This window comes from Pyricularia pennisetigena, chromosome 3 (genome assembly GCF_004337985.1).
Source record: "Pyricularia pennisetigena strain Br36 chromosome 3, whole genome shotgun sequence".
Classification (NCBI taxonomy): Eukaryota; Fungi; Ascomycota; class Sordariomycetes; order Magnaporthales; family Pyriculariaceae; genus Pyricularia; species Pyricularia pennisetigena.
Window position 1 is genome coordinate 3,627,422 of NC_043742.1, and position 25,941 is coordinate 3,653,362.

At 33.7% G+C, this 25,941-nt stretch overlaps 1 protein-coding gene across 1 annotated transcript in view; it reads right to left on the reverse strand.

Moving 5' to 3' along the window:
* PpBr36_02736 (uncharacterized protein) overlaps positions 1–22,752 on the reverse strand; it is a gene marked incomplete at both ends in the record, with an annotated part of 41,440 nt that extends 18,688 nt beyond the window's left edge. The window contains one exon of the mRNA XM_029889914.1: positions 22,478–22,752. Coding sequence (XP_029753461.1) covers positions 22,478–22,752 — 275 coding nt within the window. The remainder of the gene's footprint in view (positions 1–22,477) is intronic.
* Positions 22,753–25,941: the final 3,189 nt, after the last annotated feature.

The window sequence follows — 25,941 nt, forward strand, 5'->3', positions numbered from 1 at the left end:
ACCGACGTAAATATATATTTGCAAATTCCAGACGGTTTTAACGAATGGGTAAAAAATTGTAACTTCACCACCGTTAAAATTTTAGTGGAAATGGGTTATAACCCGAAAAAATTGCAGGTTATACAGTTGGAAAAGGCGTTATATGGTTTGAAACAGGGTCCAAAAGAATGGCAAAACAACTTTAAAACCCTATTTTTTAAAGAAGGTTTTAAGCCATTAATCTCTAATCCCGCTGTTTTTTATAACGTTAAATCCAAACATTTTATCGTTACCTTTGTAAACGATTACCTGCTAATAGGTCCTAAATTGCAATATATTTAGGATTTAAAAGCCCGTTTTAATAAAGTATACTCGTTGGAAAATAGGGGCCCTGCAACCTATTTTTTAGGCGTTCAAATCATAAGGGATAGGCTTTAACGCCTATTTTGGCACCATTAAATTTAATATATAGAGAAAGCATTAGCAACGTTCGGATTAGTTAATTGCAAACCTGTATTTGCTCCTTTACAACTGGGTGTGCTAAATTATAGTGGGGGTAAGCCCGTAAATGCGCTGGAAATCAAATTATTACAACGTATATCGGTACCCTTACGTATTTAATGCTATTAACGCGCCCGGATATCGGTTTTGCGGTTTAGTGGTTTTCACGTTTTTTAATAAAAGCCACTACAATCCATTTAACGGCAGCTAAAAACCTATTACATTATTTAGCGGGTATTAAATCCTTATTTATTTGTTACGGAAATAAAATATTTAAAACCGAATTACCACCCAATTTTTGATAAAGGGTTTTAAAGGCATTAAATTATTGGGTTTTAATAATAGCGATTTTGCCGGGGCTAGGGAAAATTTAAAATCCATTTACCAATTTTTGTATACCTCATTTGGGGGCTTTATAACGTGGAAGTGCAAAAAAGCTAATATTATAGTTTCACATTCCAAAAGCCGAAACCGATACCTTAACGGAAACTCTGCGTAAAATACAGTGGTTCAAAAACTTATTTATAAAAATTAAACTAACTATAAAAGGCCCTATTGCAATATTTGGAAATAATACAGGTTTTATAATTAACGCGCATAACCCTACGCACCCCCAACGTATTAAATATACGTTATTACAGTTTCACTACGTACGGGAATTAATTATAAAAGGATTACTAATCCTAAAATACCTGGAATCCAACCAAATGCGCGCTAATGGCCTAATAAAACCCTTAACGCTTCCAATTCACAAGGTTTTTTTAAAATTTATAGGGCTGAAACCCCTAAAAATTTAGTTTTTACCTACTAAATTTTAAGGCATTATTTAATTAATTCGGTAATTAATTACCCATTATATTTCGTTTGTTTGCAAATATTGGATTTTTGTTAACCCAATACCGGCCGCATTACCCGAATTGACCCTGCACCGGTTAAGTAATAAGCAATTTATACCGACCTTATGCCAAAAATTGAATTAAAATTGAAAAAGCTCGTATTTTGGGCGATTTACGCATTCGAAATACCCTATATAATATACCTTATTTGGACTGCTACTAACGAACAACTAAATTAATTACCTGGTTTAATAGTTAAATCCGTGGGTCAATATTACGCAAATCGGGGGTTCGAATCCGGGGGTTATCACAATTCTGGGGGTTTTTTCCAATTCGGTGGTTCGTTCATTTCGGGGGTTACAGGTCGGTACAAAGGGCTTAGTTATTCAGGGGGTTCATATCCGGAGTTCGAATCGGGTTGGGACATAAGGGGGATCTTTTTTTTGGGTTTTATTTTTATGTACTTTTTTTTTCCGACTTCATATGAATAATAATAGTAAAAAAGAGGGGGTGTTAATTATATGCGTTATTTAGCATATAATGGGTCCACTTTCATTTATATATAAATTACCATAGATAGTGCCGAAATGGGGCTGTTGGGGCTGTCGGATTTTCTATTATATTTTATATTGCAGGAGTTGCGATTTAAAGTCAGCGAATGGGGTTTTACCCTGTACCGGGTTTAATACCCACCCTGCACATACGAATTAACTACCCTGTACCGGGTTGAAATTTTTACCAAATTAACAAATTAGTGCGAAGCCAGAAATGGTTTGTATGGAAATGAGGGTGTTTTTTCAACAACGCATATAAAATAATTTTTCAGAAAATCGTGTGCGGTACCGGAACCCTTTGCGGGGTGCGGACCCCCATTTCGATGTCGGAGAGTATGTAAGGGAGATAAAGCAAAGTTTCCCCCACCAATGAATTAAATCTATTAATCCCAAAATTAATGAATTTAGTGCATATAAGCCCTGTTATTACAGCCTTTTACAACGCAACTAGCACCACGCCCCACCTAGGCTAATGCCTAAACCCCTGTTAGCAACCCATATTGTTAACAATTTTGGTTATTGCCGCATTTTTACAGCACATATATTGACGAAAATATTGCTGTTTTTGTGCGAAATTGTTGGTTTTAAGCGCTAATTCAGCACTTAACCCCCTGTATTTACAATGGGGATCGCTAGAATTTAGCGTTCGACTTAGGCCTTTTCAGGTACTGCAGCGATCGCTTGGATTGCAAATCCAAAATCTTTTGGTGTGGTTTTTGTGGATCGTGCACGCTATTATAAGTGGTTTGAAATTTTAGTAGGGTTTTCCCTCGCGAGTGAGGGCCAAAAACCCCTGTATTTAATCGCTAATTGCCTATTAAATTCTTAATGCGTTTAATAGGGTTTATAATAGCTCATAAACCCACTAACGGAATTACGTTCATTGGCTTATTACCCTGCATGATACCCTGCACGTCGTTTCCCCGGACGATACCCTGCAGATTACCCTGCACCCACTTGACGAATTGAATTCGCTACGTGCACCTGGATTGGTACAAATACCAGGGCAGCCACTAATTCCGGATTTCAGGGTTTTCAACTCTGTATTTTAGTGGACTTCAACCACTAAAATAGCAATAAACCCTATAATTGGCAATTATAGGCCTATAACCGTCAAAAGGCAAACGGTATAGCAAATCCTAAAATAGGGTATTTACCCTTAGGCCACTAGGTTAATTAATTATAGCTACAAATTAGTGAAATGCAACTATAACTTAAACTACCCTATAATGGAAGACAGCCCTATATCGGGCCTTCCAGGCCCAATTTCAACAGATAAGCGGCTTGAACCCAGCCCAAACGAAGTCGTAACCGCTAAATCATAGGCCCAAAACCTGCAATGCAAAGCGTTAACTACACAAATAGATGAATTTTAAAGGATAATTTAACACTTAACTGCCACATTAACCCCAAAAAGCAGTAATTACACTAATCCTAATAGTAATTCGGATGTTATACCCGCTACCGCACCTCCTAATCCACCTGGTAACCTAATCTTAAATGACGGGATAGGTAAAAAAGTATTGAAACGGGTATTTTCCTTCCCCGAAACTTGTAAATTAATAAGGGCTAGCAATCACGAATTGTGGGAATAGGTGTTGATAGCACAATTTAGGGCTATAAAGCAGCAGAATTTATTTCCAACTTTAAAATTGGTTATACCCTGCCGGAACACGATCAATTAATCCTATTATTATTTATAAAAAACAGCTTAACCATAAAACCTTTAAAATCCATTGCATGGCACTCTAGCCCCGTAACGGTTTATAGTACCCTGAAAAATATTTATTCCGTTGCACCGGAAATTATTAAAACTCGCTATATCGGGAATTCCACGTTTTAAACTTTTCGAAATTTAAAGGATTAATACCTGAATTTAACAGCCGTTTTAACTTCTTGGTGGCTAAATTAGCGAATACCAACGTGCAACTTAACCCCGTTAACGTACGACACCAGTATTTACGGGCCTTGGAAGGGACATTCCCTACGTGGACCGAACGCCAACGCAATGCCTAACGGGCCCTGCAGGCAATAGGCCAAAATTCGGAAAAATTAAATTTGCAATACCTTATGGTGGACCTTATATCCGAAAATTCGATTTCAGGCTTTACGACAGCTAAAACCGCTAATTGAAAATATGAAAATCGAAAATCGGGTAAAAGAAACGCTAGAAAAGGGGCTAGAAAGCAAAATAATGGGCAGGAAAACACCTTTAAATCACGGAAAAAGGGTAATAAAAGCTTTAATTCGGATTTTCCTACTGCAAAAAATACTAAATCCTCTAATTCCAGCGAATTAACCGTTGGACCGTCCACAATTTCCATGAATTTCGAGTTATTTACGGGCTCGATTCCAAATAACGTTAACAAATGCGCAACGTAGCACGCCTTGGAGCAGGAGGTTAATTCTGGTATTAGCGGAATTATAAAATTAAATTCGGATTCGGATTCGGAACCCGATACCGGTAATACGCTAAAACCAGAGGTTCTAACAGCTAATTTTGAATCCAAATCGAAACCTAGACGCCGCGTAAAAAGGGCCCCTAAGCCTTGGAAGCTAGGTTACCATATCCTGTACAATACAGGTAACACGCACCATATTTTTGCAAATAAGCAATTTTTACCGATTATACCCCCGGCATTACAGCCAAAATCGGTACAAGAGGTAACCCTGTTAGGCCTGTAGGTACCGGAACTATAAAAATATAAGTCCGTTACGGCTAAAAGGCTGACGAATTTGAAAGGTTACGTTAAATAACGTCCAATATATCGCCTCGTTTGGAATAAATATCGTTAATAACCTTATACATGATAATATAAGGGACGTATTATTAAAAATGCCCTGTAAAGTATGAGTCACAAGGCGTGGGGACGCCTAAATAGCGCTAAACATTCGCTTTGGTTGGAGGTGAAAGGGTGGAATATTCTTATTCGAAATGTACCAAAAATTTTGAATTACGCCTATATAATAGGTAAATATAGCACCGCTTTTAACATGGCCTTGCAGGGGGTTAGACAGGGTTACGCAACCCCGTTGGAAAAAAAACTGAATAATCTAAACCCTAAAAGGGACTATAAAATTTACACCGATTCGGAACCGGAAGAAAATATGGTGATGGAAAAGCTAAATCCCGAACAAAATACAGAAATAGCCGTAAATTGACCTGTAATAGCGCAGAGGTTTAGCGGTAAAAGCCCCCAAAATCCACGTGAAATTGGGCCCCGTAGGCCCGGCAAACTGTTAAATGACCGTTCTATGCAGCCTAATATAAAAGGGATTATTTCCGAAAAAAGGGGGTTTCCCACACAAGAAATCCGTTGTTAAAACCTCCTTTATTATCGGATTTAAAGCAGGCCCCTGTAAATTACCTCCTTTTAGGCCTGAAACGGACTACCGACGGTTGACTAACGGATGAAAAAGACGGAATTACAGGCGATTGTGACGAAATCCAGGCCCAAAAAGCCCTATTATCGCACAGGCGTTTAGGGTATATGAGGTTACTATTGGTAAAAAAACCGCTAGATTATAAAAGGTTTACCTAATTTTCATAAAATTAAGGCAATTACTTATATTATTTACGTTAAAATTATTTCTATTAGGCGTACCAATAAAATTGCACTCCTTTGTTACGACCAGATAATTGGGCCAGTACCAGGGAGGCCAGGCGGGGTTACACCCCTCCTAACGACATTCGACCAAAAAAGCACCGACCGGCAGGAAACAGGATTATATAAGAACCCAATCACGTAACAGCACGTGACCACCAAAAGGTGATTTCGGTGAATTTGTAAAACCTCGATTAGGGATTACAAATGAAATAAATTAGGAGAGATTATATTGGAAATATAATTTATATAAAATACGCTTATTACCATATACATAGAATTTTTTAGGATTCTTTAGCGGCAATTAAGTTACTTCTTATTCAAAAATCATTTATAATTTTATTTTAATTATTAAAAACCCCAATTACCCAATCAAAACGCTTAATTGTTTCAACCCACTATATTTCATTTTAAAAATAGGCTATCCGATACCTTAATTGTAATATTTTGATTACCCCTATTTGATATTTTGCTTTGAGATATACCGAATAATATCACTAAAACGATATTTTCCAACAAAACCACCCTTTAAACCCTTTTTACTATCCACGCTCCGGCCAACGCTACCGTTTTGCGTTAAATGGTCGCGACGTTCCCAGTGGAAAATCGATAATTCCAGGAACGAATAATCGAATAAATTAATCGAATTAATAGGAATTATATTCAATATTTTTTACTATTATTTTATAATAGCACCCCAAATATTTTATAACGATTTTTTACAAAAACCCGGGCCTATTTTCGCTTTAACGAAAACAATTTGTACAATAACGTAAACAAAATTACCTACGTAACCTCGCTATTAAAGGGCGATACGTTCGCCTGGTTCGAACCAATTTTACGAAATTATTTAGACTACGATAAGGAAAGAAACCGTAAAATTAAAACCAACCGCATTTTCGACGATTACGAAAATTTCGAAAAATGTTTTGAGGAATATTCGGTAACCCAAACGAGGAACGTACGGTTAAACGTAAATTAATACGTTTTATTTAAACCCAATCGGTATCCAAATATACCAGCGAATTTTGATAAATTACCGTTGAATTATTGTAAGGCCCCGAAGCCCTAATAGCACGTTTTTATGCGGGATTTAGAAAAGAATTAAAAACGAATTTGTTAAAAAAAAACGACCTAATATTTTAACCGAATACGTAAAACCAACATTTGAAATCGATAACCGATTTTACGGACGAAAACTGGAACGACGCGAAAAGCGCAGCGTATGGGGACCAATTTTGCGATAAATTAATATGAAACGCAAATATTAATACCCCAAACCGTTTTGCTAATATAACATCTCCTACGGAATACAGATCGGGTTTATGAATTGTAATACGATATAATATAAAAAACCCCGCAAGGATCCCAAAAATGGTAAATATTTCAAACATAATAAACCGGGATATACCGCTAAATTTTGTCCCAAGAACGCTCCCAACCTATACCCCGATTTTGTGATTGGGCACTAATACAATATGCTCGATTCTAAAAAACTGCGAAAATTAAACGTTACCACTTATTAATAAATATAACCGGATTAGTACAGTTTAATAAATTGGACCATATGTTACGACGCCAATCATATAGCCCATAATAATGCAAAAATGGACGCAGGATAGTATTTATAAAAGCCCAAAAATACCCGGACATTAATAATTGGAGACCGCGTACCCATTAAAATTAGACCATTAGCACATTTACGCAAGTAAAACGCCAAATTACCCGAATTCACGGAATTAAATATTTTAGAAAAATTAAAATTAAAACCGTTGGGACAAACCCACCGCATCCGAATAATCCAACAAACCCTAATAAACGAATCCAATAACGAATTAAAAAACGAATTTAGCGAAAAAAATATATTTTCAAACTTATATAATGCAATAAAAGAAAATAACCTTTATATATACGAAAAGAACCCGTCGATTTATACCGAAACGACCAATTAATACAATTCCCCGGAATACTATTTCGAATGGAAATAGAAAACCCTTTAGGATTAATTAATCCAATTCTCGGAAACCACCCAATTTTGGATGTTAAATATCCCAAACATATAAAATTCTTTTTGGTAAAATGTTTTCGAAACAATTGCGGATTGCATTTTAGCAAAAGAATAATCCACGATTTTTTCCCACGGCGACGCAGGATAATAAATATCCATGAAATATATACTACCAACGAATTATTTAATTGGGAAATTCAAATAAGATTTAACACCGAATTAGCGGTAATTTTTACCTTTTGCGACCATGACCTTATAGTATGCTCTAATAAAAAACAATTTCCATGGTACGAATGCACCCGAGATACATGCAAAAGATATATCAGCCAAAATATAGGTATAATACGAAATAAAATTACGATAACCAGGACACGTACCGATAATTAAAGTCGTGTGAAACCCCAGCGTAAGGGACAACGAAATACTCACGAACGCACGAAAAATACCTATATTAATAGGATACCAATGTAATAAAATCAGAATTAAAAACAATTATACGTCCCGAAATAAAAATAATTAGGACCCACGACGCGAATCCAGTAAACTAAAAACCTAAAGTGGTTAAACGGTATAAAATACCAAACGGAAGCAATAAAAGCGTAATAAAAAACATTAAACGCCACGCAAATTATTAAAATAGTATATAAATATATATTCCTAAATATACCATTTAATGGAAAATTTATACGAACGCTTTTTAATAACTGAGTATAAAGCAATTATTTTTTCCCAGAAATCGTGAAAATACGACGAATATTTTGGCAATAGAAAAAGGATTATACCGACTGTAAACCGTAAAAGGAAAGGCAATTTTATACGGGAACGGCACCATCAAAATAAAGACCGTATACCTTTGGATGGAAAACTATGGACGAAAGGAATAAATTATTTTGGATATTACGGAAATAAGGAATAAAAACAAAGTTTTAGGAATTCCTTGGTTGAGAAAAAACAACCCCCGGACAAATTGAATTATAGGTTAAATTTAATGGGAAAAGCATATCATTATTAGACGATTTCCAGTATAATAGGGTTAATATAGGAAATATAAAATACGGAAAAACCAAATAAAGCAAATGGCGTATTTATAGGAAAAACGACCAACCCCGGGGCCAATATCGGAAAAAAAGCGATTATCCACAGGTTAAAACCGATCTAATTACATAATATTAACCACGAAAAAACAGACCAAAAACGGCAAAATCCAAAAAAAAAACCAAATTTACATACGATTATTTAGCCAAAAGTTCGAAATAAGATTACCCGAACATAGCCCGTTCGACTATGAAATATTATTAAAGAAAGAAACCCAACCAAAATTCTATAAAATATACGGTTTAAATCCAATATAAATGGAGGTTTTAAACGGATATTTTGCAAAAAGCTTTAAAAAAAGACTATATTAAACCATCGATATTACCAGTAGGATACCCAATCCTTTTTATACCAAAAAAAGCCAAAAGTTACGATTATACGTGGATTACAAACAACTTAACGATATTACAATAAAATATTGCTACCCCTTCCTATTAAAAAAAAAGTTTCGAAACATATTTAATTAAATACAATGGTTTACAATATTGAATTTTAAAGGAATATACAATTTAATCCGTATAAAGGAAGGCGAGGGATAAAAAGCAGCATTTGGCATTAAACGAGGGTATCATAAATACCTGGTAATATTTTTCGGTTTTATGAACGCCCCCGCAGCTTTTTAAACCATAATGAACCACGTTTTCAGGGAGTATTTAAACATTTTTGTCGGTATTTATTTGCACGATATCCTTGTCCTTTCCAAAACGGTGGAAAAATATAAAAAACACGTTTACACAATTTTACAAAAATTACAAAACGCTAAATTTTTAATTAAGCCCGAAAAATGCATTTTTTACAATAAACAAATCAACTTTTTAGAATATATTACTGCCCTTGAAAAAATTACGATGGAAAAATCAAAAATGCAAACAATGAAGGAATAGCCCCAATAACAAAACGTAAAAAGCGTGCGGGTATTTTTTGGATTTATAGACTTTAATAAAAGATTTATGAAAAAATACGGCGCGATTGACACCCTGCTAATTAATATAATTAAAAAGGACTTAAAATTCCAATGGACGGAATAAATATAACAAATTTTCCAGCAGCTACGAAACGCAATAGCACGAAAACCAGTTTTCAAGATATTAAATCCAACAAAGCTTTTCGAAATCGAAACCGACGCATCCGATTATATAATCGGAGGATAATTGAGCCAACGAAACAAAAAAGGACGCTTATATTTTTGCGCCTTTTTTTACAAAAGTTTTATAAGATAAAGTTTATTTACCAAATCCACGATAAAGAATTTATGGCTATTATCCAAATATTCGAAAAATAAAAACCACAATTATCCGGAATTAAATACGAAATAATAATTTATGCGGACTACAAAAACTTAACCTATTTTATTACCAGCAAAATATTAATTAAACGACAAATTAAATGGGCAAAACTCCTATTAAAACTCCATTTTAAAATTATTTATTAAGAAGGCACAGAGAACGGTAAGGCCGACGCCTTTCACCGAAAACAAAATTATAACAACATATTATTTAATAAAATACGGAAAACTTTTACCAATTTCCCGAAATTTTATAACGACCAATACAGTAACCAAACCAGAAGGAGTACGAAAAGTCCACGAAAGCAAAACTCACGGACACCAAGGAATTTCAAAAATATAAAAACGGTTAAAACAGCATTATAATTTTAAAGGAATACGACAAAATACACGAAAAACCATTAAAAATTGCGAGCTTTGCGCAAAAAAGCAAATCCGCAAAATATAAACCTGATAAGCTCTTACAGCTTTTACCAACCCCTAATAGAACCTGGTAAACTATTATAATGGATTTTATCGTTAAATTACCATTTTCCGAAAAATTATTTACTGAAACTAAGCATTACAGCATATTAATTATAGTGGATAAATCTACCAAATACGCCTATTTCCTATTTTATAAAAAGGTAATAAAGCCGGAAAAATCGCTTATATATTCCTACGAATAATTGTTCATAATTACGGACTTCCAAAAACCATTATTACGGATAAGAATAAATTTTTTATATTAAAGTTTTGGACATTTTTAATGGAATAGTTAGGAATTAATGACAGATTATCTACAATATTCCACCTATAAATAAACGGATAATTAAAGCGAGCGAATTAGATATTAACATAATATTTAAAATGTTATATAAACCACAAATAGGATAATTGGGTACAATTATTACGCACAGCACAATTCGCGTACAATAATTTAAAAAATAGAAATACCAAAATAACCCTGTTTTATACTAATTACGGATTTAACCTTACAGTATATAGAAACTTAAAAACCACGATTACGGCCCCACGAACCGATAAACAAATATGCGAATTACGAAAATTTCACCAAAAATTCCAACAAAAATTAAAACTTGTACGAAAAGAAATAACCAAATACGCCAACCAGCACTGGATAAAGGGACCATTTTTCCAGGAAGAAAATGGCGCTTATTTTATTCGACGCGATATTAAAATACAGCGACCAAGTAGCAAATTCAATTGTTTTAAATTTGAATTTTTCGAAATCAATAAAAGCTTTAGCGAAACCAATTACCAATTATTATTTCCAAAAATTATAACAATTCACCCAGCTTTCCACGTATTATTATTGGAACCAACATTATATAATACCAATAACCAAAAAATAATGGAAATCGACGTAAAGAAAACGTACGACGTCGAACGAATACTGGACCACAAACGCAACCACGGTAAAACAAAATCCCTTATTAAATAGGAAAATTCTAAATATAAAAGAAATATTTGGGAACCCTTTAACCACCTCCAAAATTGCTTGGAACCACTCCGCCAATATTATTAAAAGTTGGATTTACGAGCAAACTCACCAAAAAAGGACGACCTAAATAAGCATTATTTACTATTTCCAAAAATTAAAAATCGATTAAGTTTTAAGGCCATACCACCAAGCAAACTTATAAGAAAACGATTAATATAACCCATAAAATAAAATATACGAACAGAAATTTACCAATTAAATATTGCGTAAGAATATTCATTTTATCCAACAAAAAAAGTCTTAAAAGATTTATTAAGAAGGACAAATCCCAGGCAAAAATTGGGAGCCGGAAAGAGCGATTCCAAAAACATTTTGGGAAAGATTTCGGTGGATCGCCGCTGTTTTTCCTGTTTTGCTTTTTGACGTTCCACCCGATTTAATCTTTTAAAACATTAATTCCGCGAAATATAATTCGCATTTTTTAAGTCACAATTCTTTTTGTTTTCGTAAACGGAAAAGTTGTAACAGTATTTGTTGGAGTTTTTGCTGCTCCGCCAAAATATTTTCCTCCAAAACCTTTATTTTACCGTTAAATTTTAAATATTACCGATTAATATTCCGCAATTAAATATTTGAGCTACCCAATATATTATAGCCAAAACGATTAACGCAAAAATATTCGATGCAACGAAAGGAATTTTGCGGTAAAACGGCGTAGCGTATTATACCGCGGAATTTATAATCAAAACAAAAAAACATATCCACAAAAAAAGGGAAAAAACGCGAAAAAGAAGTGGCGACGTTTTGTCGACGAACGACCAAATTTCGATTTAATTACGCGATTAAATATAACGCAACGAAATTAGCAAAAAAAAAACAAATAATCCGAAAATAAAACTAAGGGAATATAAATTATTCAAAGGTTAAAAGGATTTAGTTGAAAAAAAGGAAATTTAATGTTACAACCAAATAATTGGGCCGGTACCAGGGAGGTTAGGCGGGGTTACACCCCTTTTAACGATATTCGACCAAAAAACACCGACCGGTAGGAAATAAGATTATATAAAAACCTAATTACGTAATAATTTATAACCATTACAAGGTAATTTCGGTTAATTTGTAAGACCTCGATTAGGAAATACAAATTAAATAAATTAGGAGGAATTGTATTAGAAATATAATTTAAATAAAACACGTTTGTTATTATGTAAATAAAACTTAGTTTAGGATTATTTAGCCGCAATTAATTTAATACCCACCCAGGAATTAATTATAATTTCATCTTAGTTATTAAAAACCCCAGTTACCAAAATAAGACGTTCAGTTCCTTTAACCCACTGTATTTTACCTTAAGAACAGGTTACCCGATACCTTGATCGTAACATTATAGCCCGTATATCAACGAAAATATGGCTGTTTTTATGCGAAATTGCTAGGCATAGATGCAAGTTTAGCACCTAACACCCTGTATTTACAATGGGGATCGCTAAAAATCAACGTTCGACTTAAGCCAATTTTTGAATATTGCAGCGCTCGTTTGCATTGGCAATCCAAAATTTTTGGTATGGTTTTTGTGGATCGTGCACGCTATTGTAGGTGGTCTAGATTTAAATAGGGTTTACGCTAACCAGTTAGGGCTAAAAACCCCTGTATTCGTTCACTAATAACCTATTAAATTCTAATGCGTTTAATAGCGCTTATATTAACCCATAAACCCATCAAAGTTTAATGCGTTTAATAGCGTTTACAATAACCCACGCACACGTGAACGCAACGTGAGGAGGTTATAGTCTCAATGCTTGAATTAGACCCCCCTGCTTCGCAGTGGTGACCGAGCGCTCCATATACCTTTTAGCCACATGGCTTTCCGACCAATTACATTGGCCGAAAAGAACGCGCTCGTTCTAGTCTGAGGACAACGTGTCGCATTTCCCCGTTCATGGCGGTACTACCAACGATAGTTTGTCGCATTTTGCCGTTTATAGCGGGAATATACACTGTATTCGCAATATAATAGAAAAAAAACAGTATAACCATAGTATGCAATTAAATAGTCGAATAGAAAATCAAATGAAAATCGTTTCAATATGAAATAACCTGCGCTGCATTACTTGGAACTCGGTCATTCTTTCACCGGACGCCGCGATCCTGTAGCCGATTTATTTGGAATGATATTTAAATACTTAGTAAAATTTGTTGTTTTTCATTGTATTGAATTATTATTTTGAATAATGGTATATAATGTTAACTTAAACTCAGATTATGCTACTTACAGCTCAAGAAATCTGAGGATCATAAAGCGTATACAATTATCGGATAAAGTAAAGGTTTTATCAATATTTCTACATCAACGGATAATTTATTAGAAAACTGAATAATTTACGCAAATATCGGTAAATTTAAAAAGAACTTTAATGTATCTATTCTTTCACAAATCTGTATATAAATGTTTTTTAGCTTTGCTTTTACAAATCTTATTGAATTAAATAAAGGAAAAAATAAAAAAATAACACAAATTTAGCATTTCTTTATGAATAAAAGTAAAAGAAAGTGGGTATTATATATCAGATTTCATATTGACGTTTGTTTGTATACGTAGTCTACTCCCTCAAACTCTGATTTTGTTAATGTCAAAAATGGTAAACATATAAAAGAGTTTCGATTGTAAATTATATACAAAATTGAATATACCCTACCTATCCGCTTATTTAACGGCTTGTATGATAGGATATATGTATCAAACTGTCACATTCCAATATATACTGGTGTGCCGCCCCCCACGTGCAGAATGTATAGAATTTGGTCGCAAAACAAAAACAGTATAAAATTAATCATATAAAGGAAAAAAGATATAAAATACACATTTAGCATTTTTTACTATAAAAAGCTTTTAAAGCCAGTATTACAAATTGGATTAAACGTGGACGTTTGCTCACATATGTCATCCCATCCCTGAAAATTTGATTTCATTATCGTTAGAATTGGTAAAAGTATTCACGAGTTTCCATTGTAAATTATGTACAAAAAAAGGATACTTTGCCTATCCGTTTGTTTAACTCCTTACATAATACGGTATTAGCACCAAAACTGTGTATAACGGTATATATACATATATATATAACCCTCCACGTGCAGAAATTGTGAAATTTGGTTGAAGATTAAAAGTTATACAAAAAATCGAAAAAACAATACCGCCATGAACGGATTAAGGGCAAATAGTATCCAATTCGACCGTTATAGCAGATAAAAATAAATCGAATCGCTCCTAATAGCGTTACTAAACGCTGACTTCAACGATATTCTCTTTTTTCAATATTTTGCGTGGTTATGGAATAATAAGGGAGTGTCGGTCGAAAAAATGTCAAAAATACAGCAATAAACGGCGAAAATCGTCAAATTATCCTCAAACCTAAACCATAACGTTTTTTAAATGGACCCACAAATACATTGCAAAACCGCAATTGAGCCACGAAATGGAGCGAAGCGAACGAAATGGATTAATTGTGTAGTCTCAGTGCTCAGACTAGACCCCCCTGCTTCGCAGTGGGGACCGAGCGCTCCATATACTTTTTAGCCACATGGTTTTTCGACCAATTACATTGGCCGAAAAAATCGCGCTCGTTCTAGTCTGAGGACATTTTGTCGCATTTCACCGTTCATGGCGGTACCAGCAACGATAATTTATCGCATTTCGCCGTTTATAACGGGTATATATATAATATTATAAAAAAACCTTATAAACGCCCTGCGACCGCACGTTAAATATAATAAATTGCATTTTTTATACGCGTAACCAATTGAACAGCGGTATAATTAATACATTATATTTGAAATATAATAGCATAAAAAGATAGTATAACTACGGTATGCAATTAAATATTCGAATAAAATATTAAATACAAATTACAAATATATGAAATAACCAGCGGTAAATTAATTGGAGCTTAGGAAATTTGGTATCGAAAATCGCGTCCTCATATTTAATTTATTTGGAATAAAATTTCAATATTTAGTTACACTTGTATTTTATTATTATATTTAATGATTGTTTTGAATAATAATATATAATATTGGTTTAAAACCAAGTATTATCCTTGATGATTGAGCGAATTTAAAACTACAAAGTGCATGCAATCAACGTTTAAAACAAAACTTTTTTGGTACTTTTATATTATTTATTAAATTTTAGAAAAACTGAATATTTTACGCAAATAACTTTAAAATGAAATGAAATTTTAATATCCTCACTTTGTAATAAGCCTATATATAATCGTTAGTAAATCTCAGTTTTATAAATTTTATTTAATTAAATAAAGCAAAAAATAGAAGAAAAGCACAAATTTAAAATTTCCTTTATATAAAGATAATATTAGTGGGTATTACAGATCGGATTTCACGTTAACGCTCGTATATATATTTAATTCAATCCCTGAAACTTTGGTTTAATTATTCTAAAAATTGGTAAAAATATAAAAGCGTTTCAATTGTAAATTATATATGAAATTACATACATGTTACCTATTCGCCTATTTTACGGCTTATATAATTCGATTTATATCCCAAATTGGAATATTATATTATATATATATTTACCATTCCCGACGAATAAAAAGCATTAAATTTGGCCGCAAAGTACAATAATATGAAATTAATTAAATAAAGCAAAAAATCGATTAAGAATATATATTTAGCATTTTTTTATATAAAAGATTATTTAAAGCAGATAATATAATTTCAAACACACGTGAGCGTTTGTATATATACCTAATCCAATCCCTATAATTTTGGTTTTATTATTATTAAAATTGGTATGAATATAAACGAGTTTCGATTGTAAATTACATATAAAAATGTGTTTACTTTACCTACCCGTTTATTTAACTGCTTATATAATGCGATATATACACCAAAACTTAGTTTAACGCTATATATGTATATACGACCCTCCACGTGCAAAAAGTCCAAAATTCGGTCAAAAATTAAAAATAATATTAAAAAGAGACGAAAATCGAAAAAAAAATCGAAAAAAACAGTACCGCCATAAACGGATTAAGGGCAGGTGGTATCCAATTAGGCCATTATAACAGATAAAAAAATTAATTAAATCGCTGCTAATAGCGGTATTAAACACTATTTTCAACGATATTTTCTTTTTTCAATATTTTGCGTGGTTATAAAATAATAAAGGAGTGTCGGTCGAAAAAAGGCCAAAAATACCGCTATAAACGGCGAAAATCAACAAGTTGTCCTCAGACCTGAACCAGAGCGTTCTTTGGATGGACCCACAGGTACATTGCAAAGCCGCAATTGAGCCACGCTCAATTGTGGAGCTCTGGGCTTCAGGGATGAGCCCTGAGACTATTAATTGTGGCGCTTTGGGCTTTAGGGATAAGCCCTGAGACTACTTCAGGGGCCGTGAGGCTTAATAGGCCGGCAGGCTAGTTACGTGTATAAGGCTAAGCACTTGAAGTTACCCCGCATTCCGGCAATACGGGTCGAAAATCTGCACCCACGGATTCGAACACGTAATTTATAATTTAGCCTCAAATTCATCGACCCATCGATTCATCGATTAAACCATTTAACGATAAAAAAAATCGGTTGTGCAATAACGATATATTATATCTTTTACCCGCTAGCAGACGGTTATCTGCCATTTCAAGGTTCCATTAGCCTGATACGTCATCCACCTTTCCCCGCGCTCAAGATTAAGCTTATTTTATCTCGTAAGCTCCTCACATGTATGCCATTTTTTAAAATAATAATTAAATATAGTTAAAAATCAAAAATCTTATCAAATATTTAAGTATTTTTTTACAAAGAAACGGAGTATAATAGCAGAGCTTTTAGTATAAAGATCACTAATCTCCAAATAACCGAACGCAGGTTACCTTATATTTCTATGATTTTTATTCAATTTTTTATTCGAATATTTAATTGCATACTATGGCTGCACTGTTTTTTGGCCGTCATGCTGCAAATACAGTGTATATACCCGCTATAAACAGCGAAATGCGACAAGTTGTCCTCAAATCAGAACGAGCGTGATCTCTTGGCCAATTTGATTGGCCGAAAAGCTATGTGGCTAAAAGGTACATGGAGCGTTCGGACCCCGCAGGGGTCTAGTCTGAGCACTGAGACTACGCCAGACCATGCCCAACGCCGCAAATTCTTCCAAATAAGTCTCGAGTGTATATTCTAAGTGTATTATCAATAGGGGCATATAATAGTTATTATCACCAGTGAGAGATGTTTAGGTTTGGGTTAGCCTTTCTCCAAGGCCTCACTTGGCTTTTAACTTCCGATAATTATTTGTTTGTGGGGTTCAAAGAGCTTAATAATGAAACAAGGAATTTAAAACGGGACTGTTTAAAATGGCGGAAAAGGCAACTAATTTATAAACCACCTCAAGGTTAGTCTCAGTGCTCAGACTAGACCCCCCTGCTCCGCAGTGGGGACCGAACGCACCATATACCTTTTAGCCACATGGTTTTTCGACCAATTACATTGGCCGAGAAAATCGCGCTCGTTCTAAGCTGAGGACATCTTGTCGCATTTCACCGTTCATGGCGGTACCACCAACGATAATTGGTCGCATTTCGCCGTTTGTAACGGTATTACTAATAATATACCAAATATCGCGATATCGCTGATAATTATTTTATTAATATAAGGATAGTTTGTGGTATTTTGCCGTTTATAACGGGTATATATAATATATTCGCATTATAATGGCAAAATGAAAATGGTATAACCATAGTATATAATTAAATATTCGAATAAAACAATAAATAAAAATTATAAAAATATATACTAATTTGCGTTGAATTTATTGGAGTTTGTTGATTATTTGAATGCCGGCAGCGTCTTAATAGCCACTGTATTTGGAAAGATATTAAAATATTGAGTAAAATTTGTAATTTTTCATTATATTTAATTTTTATTCTAAATAATTGCATATAATATTAATTTAAGTTTAAATTACAGTTTTTATAGGTTAGCAGACCTAATACTGCAAAGTGCATGCAGTTATCGATTAAAATAAAAGTTTTACTAATATTTTTATACAAACTAATAATTTGTTAAAAAACTGAATAATTTACGCAAATATTGGTAAAATTAAAATATTTTTAATTCATACATTTCTTTATTAATATATTAATAAATTCTATTTGAATTTTTTTTATAAATTTTATTTATTTGAATAAAGCAAAAAATTGAAAAATAATAGAAATTTAGCATTTTTTATATAAAAAGATCAAAAGGGCCGATATAATAAATCGAGTTTTACGTTAACATTTGCTTATATACGTCATTTATTTTTCCAAATTTTGGTTTTATTAATCTCAAAATTGGTTAAAATGTAAAAGCATTTCGATTGTAAAATATATATAAAACTGGATATATTTTACCTATCCGCGTATTTAACGGCTTACATAATCGGATATACCTACCAACTTGTAGTATTATACTAAATATATATATACCACCCCCCACGTGCAAAATCTTCAAAATATGGCTGCAAAACAAAAATAATATAAAATTAATTAAATAAAGCAAAAAGATTTATAAAATACACATCTAGCATGCTTTTTTATTTAACAGGTTTTAAAGCCGGAATTATGAGTTTGAGAGGATCTGGACGTTTATTTATATACGTAATCGAATTTCTGAAGTTTTGGTTTCGTTATCGTTAAAATTGGTAAAAATATAAACGAGTTTCGATTGTAAATTATATATAAAAAGTATATATTTTACCTATCCGCTTATTTAACTGTTTATATAATACGGTATATACACCAAAATCTATTATAATAATATATTTACATATACGACCCTCCACGTGCAGAAATTACAGAATTTGGTCGAAAACTAAATATAATATTAAAAAAAATCGAAAAACGAAAAAAAAAACGAAAAACCAGTATTGCTACGAACGGATTAAGGACAGGTGGTATCCAATTAGGCCAATATAATAAATAACAAAATAAATTAAATCGCTTCTAATAGCGGTATGAAAAGCTATTTTCAACGATATTTTCTTTTTTGAATATTTTGCGTGGTTGTGGAATAATAAAGGAGTGTCGGTCGAAAAAAAGCCAAAAATACCGCCATAAACGGCGAAAATCGACAAATTGTCCTCAAACCTCAACCAAAATGTTTTTTGGATGGACCCACAAGTACATTGCAAAGCCGCAATTGAGCCACGAAGTGGATCAATTGTGGAGCTCTGGGCTTCAGGGATGAGCCCTGAGACTACTCAAGGTCGTTTGTTGCAAAGTGCGCAGCTTGAGAGGATCAGGCTCCCAGACCTACCCTCAGAATCGCCACTTAACCCACTAACCACGCCGCTGGTAAACACAGCCAATCTTCAGTTTAGAATTTTTGGTGATAATGCTTAATATACTGTGGCCCTCCAATGTATGCCTGGCCGTGACACAGCTTATACAAATCCTTTATCCAGCTATAATTAAACGGTAGGATTTTGTAAATCCATGGGACTTTATAAACAACGTCGGGGACCCCCTGATGGCCACCCCCCCTGTTGGCCACACCGAAAACTCTAACGACGAAATACCTACTTTTATAAACTAATTTGAATAAAAAACTATCAACGCACAAAAATATAATCGTTTTCAGGCTGTCCCAGTTTATTAACACTTTCTTCATCAGTTAAAAATCTCAAAATTTCTATATTATTTTCCTGCAATCCAATAATATGTTATTTATTAACCAAAATCTCGTTTGGATCCGGAATGACCCTTTTTCGCCGGCCGTATTACCTCCAATTATGCTTGCAATAAACTGATTTTTTGCTGCGCGTTGACCAAAAATATATTTTTGGCTTCGAAATTCTTTTGGACTTTTGGAAATAGAACACGTAAAATAACGTGGGTTTTATCGGATTAGGAAAACTTTTACAATTAAAGTCGAATATTTTGGGTCGTTTTAGGGGTTTTCCAAATAAATAAAAACGGGTCGTTAATTTTTTGGGTTGGGTTTCCCGGTGTTTTTTCCCTTTATAAACCGTTATTTTTATTTTTTCAACGCTCGCGTTATTATCTTTTAATATAAAAGGGCTAAAAAATGGTTTAACCAAATTTACCGGTTATAAACCCGTTATACGCCACCCAAATTGGAGACTTTTTGCTATAAATACTTTCAATCTAATTATATTATAGTAAAAAAAGAAATTTCGTTTTCCAACAATTGTTGAATAGGAAAATTGGTTAATAAATCCAAATTAACGTCGATAAACCTTTTTCAACGGCCCAAAAACCGATAAATCCAATAATTGGACAACGTATAACGAATAAAGGGGTAAATATACGACTTAAATATTATTTTGCAAATAGAAAACATAAATTCGTCCGTTATATGTAACCCATGGTTATCGAAAACTAATAACCACTTTTTAAAAGTTAAAAATTGGGAATACGGAAGAAAAATTCTTTTGAACCATTCGAAAACCGTTGCGTTACTTGTCCACCCGTTTTCGGTTACATAAAATTGCCAGTTATCGAAAAAGTTTAAATCCGTTGGAAATTATGATTGTTATGCGTTTTTCTTTCAAATATAACGAGAGGAGGTATGGTGACGCCCGTAACCGATATATATTTGATTATAATCGTCCAACCCCGCGTTCCGGGCTTTTTTCGCTATAACGGCCGGATTCCGTTAAACCTCATATTAGGCCGGTAAATCCTTTACGTTTTATTATGCCCGTTTCGTCCATATTCCACGGATTTTCCGGTTTAATATCGTTAATAACGGGGTTAATAATATAAAACCACCAAAATTTAATTATTTCCGTAATAGCCCCATTAACCCGGACGTTGTTTATTCGACGGGGCTTTTAGGCTTTAAGGATTGGATAACGAACCAAAAAAGTGTTATCCAACGTTTTCCAAGGTTTTATATTTTACCGGCGGTTTAAAAATTCATTTTGCAAAAAGCGTAATTTTTGGTACGTTGGTGGAAGCCCCAAAACTGTTTGGGTAAATACCCAACTAGTTAAATGCTTTTCCTATTTAATAAAAAGTTTTTAAAAAGGGTTTTGTGCTTATTTATAAGGTTGAAAACTTTGAAAACGGTGACGAAGTGTATTTTAGGTATACCCCATTGTCGGGAGGCTTTTGCAATTGATTCGCCATTATTAACGTTTTTAATGGCGGAAATAAGCTGATTGTGAGGAGGTTACGAGATAGAATAAGCTTAATCTTGAACGCGGGAAAAGGTGGATCACGTATAAGGCTGATGGAACGTTGAAATGGCAGATAACCGTCTGCTAGCGGGTAATAGAAATAATATATTGTTGCACAATCGATTCGTTGAAATCGTTAAATCGATAAAGGTTATGAAGGTGATGAATCTAAGGCTAAGTTGTGAATTACGTGTTCGAATCCATAGGTGCAGATCTTCGATCCGGATGTCCGGAATGCGGGGTCACGTCACATGATTTGGCCTTATTCATGTGACTAACCTGCCGACCTATTGAGCCTAACGGCCCATTGAGCCTAACGGCCTATTGTGCTTATGCATGCACAGAAAATCTGCGACCACAACGGGATTGGAACCCACGCACTTCAACAACGTGTATATAATATAGATTATGGTACGTGCATTATACCACTAAGCTAGATTATATATGACGTATTTGTTTTGTTGTTGAAACTATGAACAAAGACGTGATATATAAAGCTTTGTGTGCATAAACGCGTATACGTTTTATTTGTTATTTATTTATATATTCGATGCAGGGTGACTAATAAAATTAGCCCGTGCTAGCCGTTATAAGATAATGCAGGGTAGCTAATATAATTAGCCCTGCGCTAGCCATGTTCACACTGATTTTCGGTATATTGCTTCATTGGAAATTGGAGAATTAAAATCAGAAAAGGTAAATCCAGAAGTGAAAAATTCGTCGAGATATTTAAAATAGAAGTCGGAGGATAAAAATAAAAGTGTTGTTATTTTTGGGTGGCCAACAGTGGGGGTGGCCATCAGGGGGTACCGGACGTTAGTTACAGTTTCCTAGATAGAATGCATTAGAATACCGATTTTGTTTATTATACTGTTTTTGCCGATCGCGGCAATTGTACGATTCCTATTAACATAACTCACTTTGATTAAAACACTGATATGTGGTTAATCTTCCCACCGTGCTAACAAATGACTGTCCTCAGGCATTCTACCCGCTACGCGGACAGCTTTCCTGCAGTCGGCATCGACTTTTACCCAAAATCTGTAGCCACGGTTCTTGGGTTTGGGATCAGTATTTCCGCCAAATTGAAGCATGCGTACAGGGGGGTCACAGCGTTCCCAGTCGGTCTCCCATGTCTTTCCATCAATGTCGCTAAGCACTACAACCAAGCACCGACTGGCTATAACCGGCGTGGCAATACCAAAGGCAGTGGCGAGTGCAAAAAGATGACGGAATTGCATTTTGATTAGCGGGTGCTAAATTAGTTTAATTAGGTCAGCAAAACATATGTTATGAAGTAAAAGTCGGGTTTGAAAACCCTACATAGAAATCACGGTGCTGAAAAATGAATAAAGGTAGGTAAAATATGTGAGGCTTTGTAGCAGCTAGTGTTAAGTGAGTTTACTTGAGGATAATAACAGAACAAAAGTTCGAAAGTGATTTATTTCTCCCTCACTTTTATACTAGTAAGTTTAATGTGGATGGCTATTTACGCAATTAACACTCCTTCTCTTAATTTTAATTTATTACGGCCTTGTATTGCATAAGCATTGAAACTGACTGGTAAATCTGTTATATAAAGAAGCGATTTAATAACTATTATCAGTTCAAATGGGTAGCTTCTTGGTGATTCCCTGGGCCAAACAGCAGGTTACGTCTTTCCTCATATTATATTTGTGGTGATAAATTTCCTAATTGTACCGTCGGACCAGGCAAATTGTTACGACCAGACAATTGGGCCGGTACCAGGGAGGCCAGGCGGGGTTACACCCCTCCTAACGACACCCGACCAAGGAAAGACCGATCGGCAGGAAACAGGATTACATAAGGACCCAAATACGTAATAGTACGTAACCACGAAAAGGTAATTTCGGTTAATTTGTAAAACCTCGATTAGAAATTACGAATTAAACACGTTAGCAAAAATTACAATGGAAATATAATTTATATAAAACGCGCTTAATATTATTTGAATAAAATTTAATTCAGGACTGTTTAGCAATAATTAACTGATATCCAATTTATCATTTACCCAAAAATCGATTATAATTTCACCCCAGTTATTAAAAACCCCAATTACTTAGTTAAAACGTTTAATTGTTTTAACCTATTGTATTTTATTTTAAAAATAGGTTACCGAATACCTTAATCGGAACATTTTAATTGTTTTTATTTAATATTTTGTTTTAAAACATACCGAATAATATCGCCGAAATAATATTTTCCAACAAAACCACCCTTTACACCCCTTTTATCATTAACACTCCGACCAACGTTAACGTTTTGCGCCAAATGATTGCGACGATTTAAACGGAAAAGCGATAATTGCAGGAACGAATAATCGAACAAATTAATCGAATCAATAGGAATTATATTAAATACCTTTTATTATTATTCTATAATAATACCTTAAATATTTTATAAGGACTTTTTACAAAAACCCGGGCCTATTTTTATTTTAACGAAAATAATTTCGATAATAACGCAAATAAGGGTATTTACGCAGTTTCGCTATTAAAAAGCGATACGTTCGCCTGGTTTGAGCCAATTTTACGAAATTTTTTGGACTACGATAAAAAAAAAACCGTAAAATTAAAACCAACCGCATTTTCCACGATTATGAAAATTTCGAAAAATGCTTTAAGGGAATATTCGGTAGCCCAAACGAGGAACGCACGGTTAAACGTAAATTGGTGCGTTTTACCTAAACGAAATCAATATCCAAATATACCAGTAAGTTTCGGCAAATTACCGCCAAATTATTATAGGGCCCTGAAACCCTGATAGCACTTTTTTATACCGGATTTTAGAAAAAAGTTAAAAACGAATTTATTAAAAAAGAACGACCCGACACTTTGACCGAATACGTAAAATTAGCAATTAAAATCGATAACCGATTTTACGAACGAAAATTGGAACGACGCGAAAAACGCACCGTAAGGGGACCAATTTCGCGATAAATTAATATAAAGCGCAAATGTTAATACCCCAAACCGTTGCGCTAATATAATATTTCCTACGGAATATATGACGGATTTATGGAATTTGGTGCGATATAATATAAAAAATTTCGTAAAAATTCCAAAAATGGTAAATATTGTAAATGCGACAAACCGGGACATATCGCCAAATTTTATCCCAAAAAAGTTTTGAAATTCATCTCCCGATTTTGTAATTGGGTATTAAAATAACACCCCCGATTCCAAAAAACCACGAAAATTAAACGCTACCACCTATTAACAAATATAACCGGATTAATATAATTTAATAAACTGGATTACATGTTACAACGATAATTATATAACCCATAATAACGTAAAAATGGACGCAGGATAATACCAGTAAAAACTTAAAAATACCGGGACCTTAATAGTAGGAAACCGTGTATTTATTAAAACCAAATTACCAGCATAATTACGCAAATAAAACGCTAAATTACCCGAACCTACAGAATGAAACACCTTAAAAAAATTACAACCAAAACTATTAGGATAAACCCACCGTATCCGAATAACCCAGCAAACCACAACGGACGAATTTAATAACGAATTAAAGGACGAATCCAGCGAAAAGAAATTATATCCTTAAACCCATAAAATGTAATAAAGGAAAATAACCCTTGTATATGCGAGAAAAAACTTATCAATTTGTACCGAAACCACCAATTAATGCGATTTCCCGGAATACCGATTCGAATACAAGTATAAAAGCCTACAAAATTAATTAACCCATATTTCGGAAACCACCCAGTTTTGGATATTAAATATCCCAAACATATAAAAGTTTTTTAGGTCAAGTATTTTCGAAATAATTGCCGATTACATGTTAACAGGAAAATAATCCACGATTTTTTCCGACGACGACGCAAAATAACATGTATCCACGAAATATATATTACCATTAAATCACCAAATTGGGAAATTAAAATAGAATTTAACACCGAACCAGCGGTAATTTTTACCTTTTATAACGACTACCCTATAGGATATTATAACCAAAAACAATTTCCATAATACGAATATATCCGAAATATTTGCAAAATATCTATATTAACCAAAATACAAGCATAATACGAAATAAAATTATAATAACCAGGACCCGCATTTATAATTAAAATCGTGTGGAACCCAAGCGTTAAAAATAACGAAATACCCACGAACGTACGAAAAAGACCTATACCAACAGGATACCGATTTAATAAAATCAAAATTAAAAAAACAGTTATACGCCCCGAAATAAAAAGAATAAAGACCCACGACGCGAGTCCAGCAAGCCAAAAAACTAAAATGGCCAAACAGTATAGGGTACCAGATAATAATAATAAAAACGGAATAAAAAACCTTAAACGCCACGCAAACCACAAGAATAGTACACGAATATATATTCCTAAATATAGGATTTGTTAATTATATGCGTTATTTAGCATATAA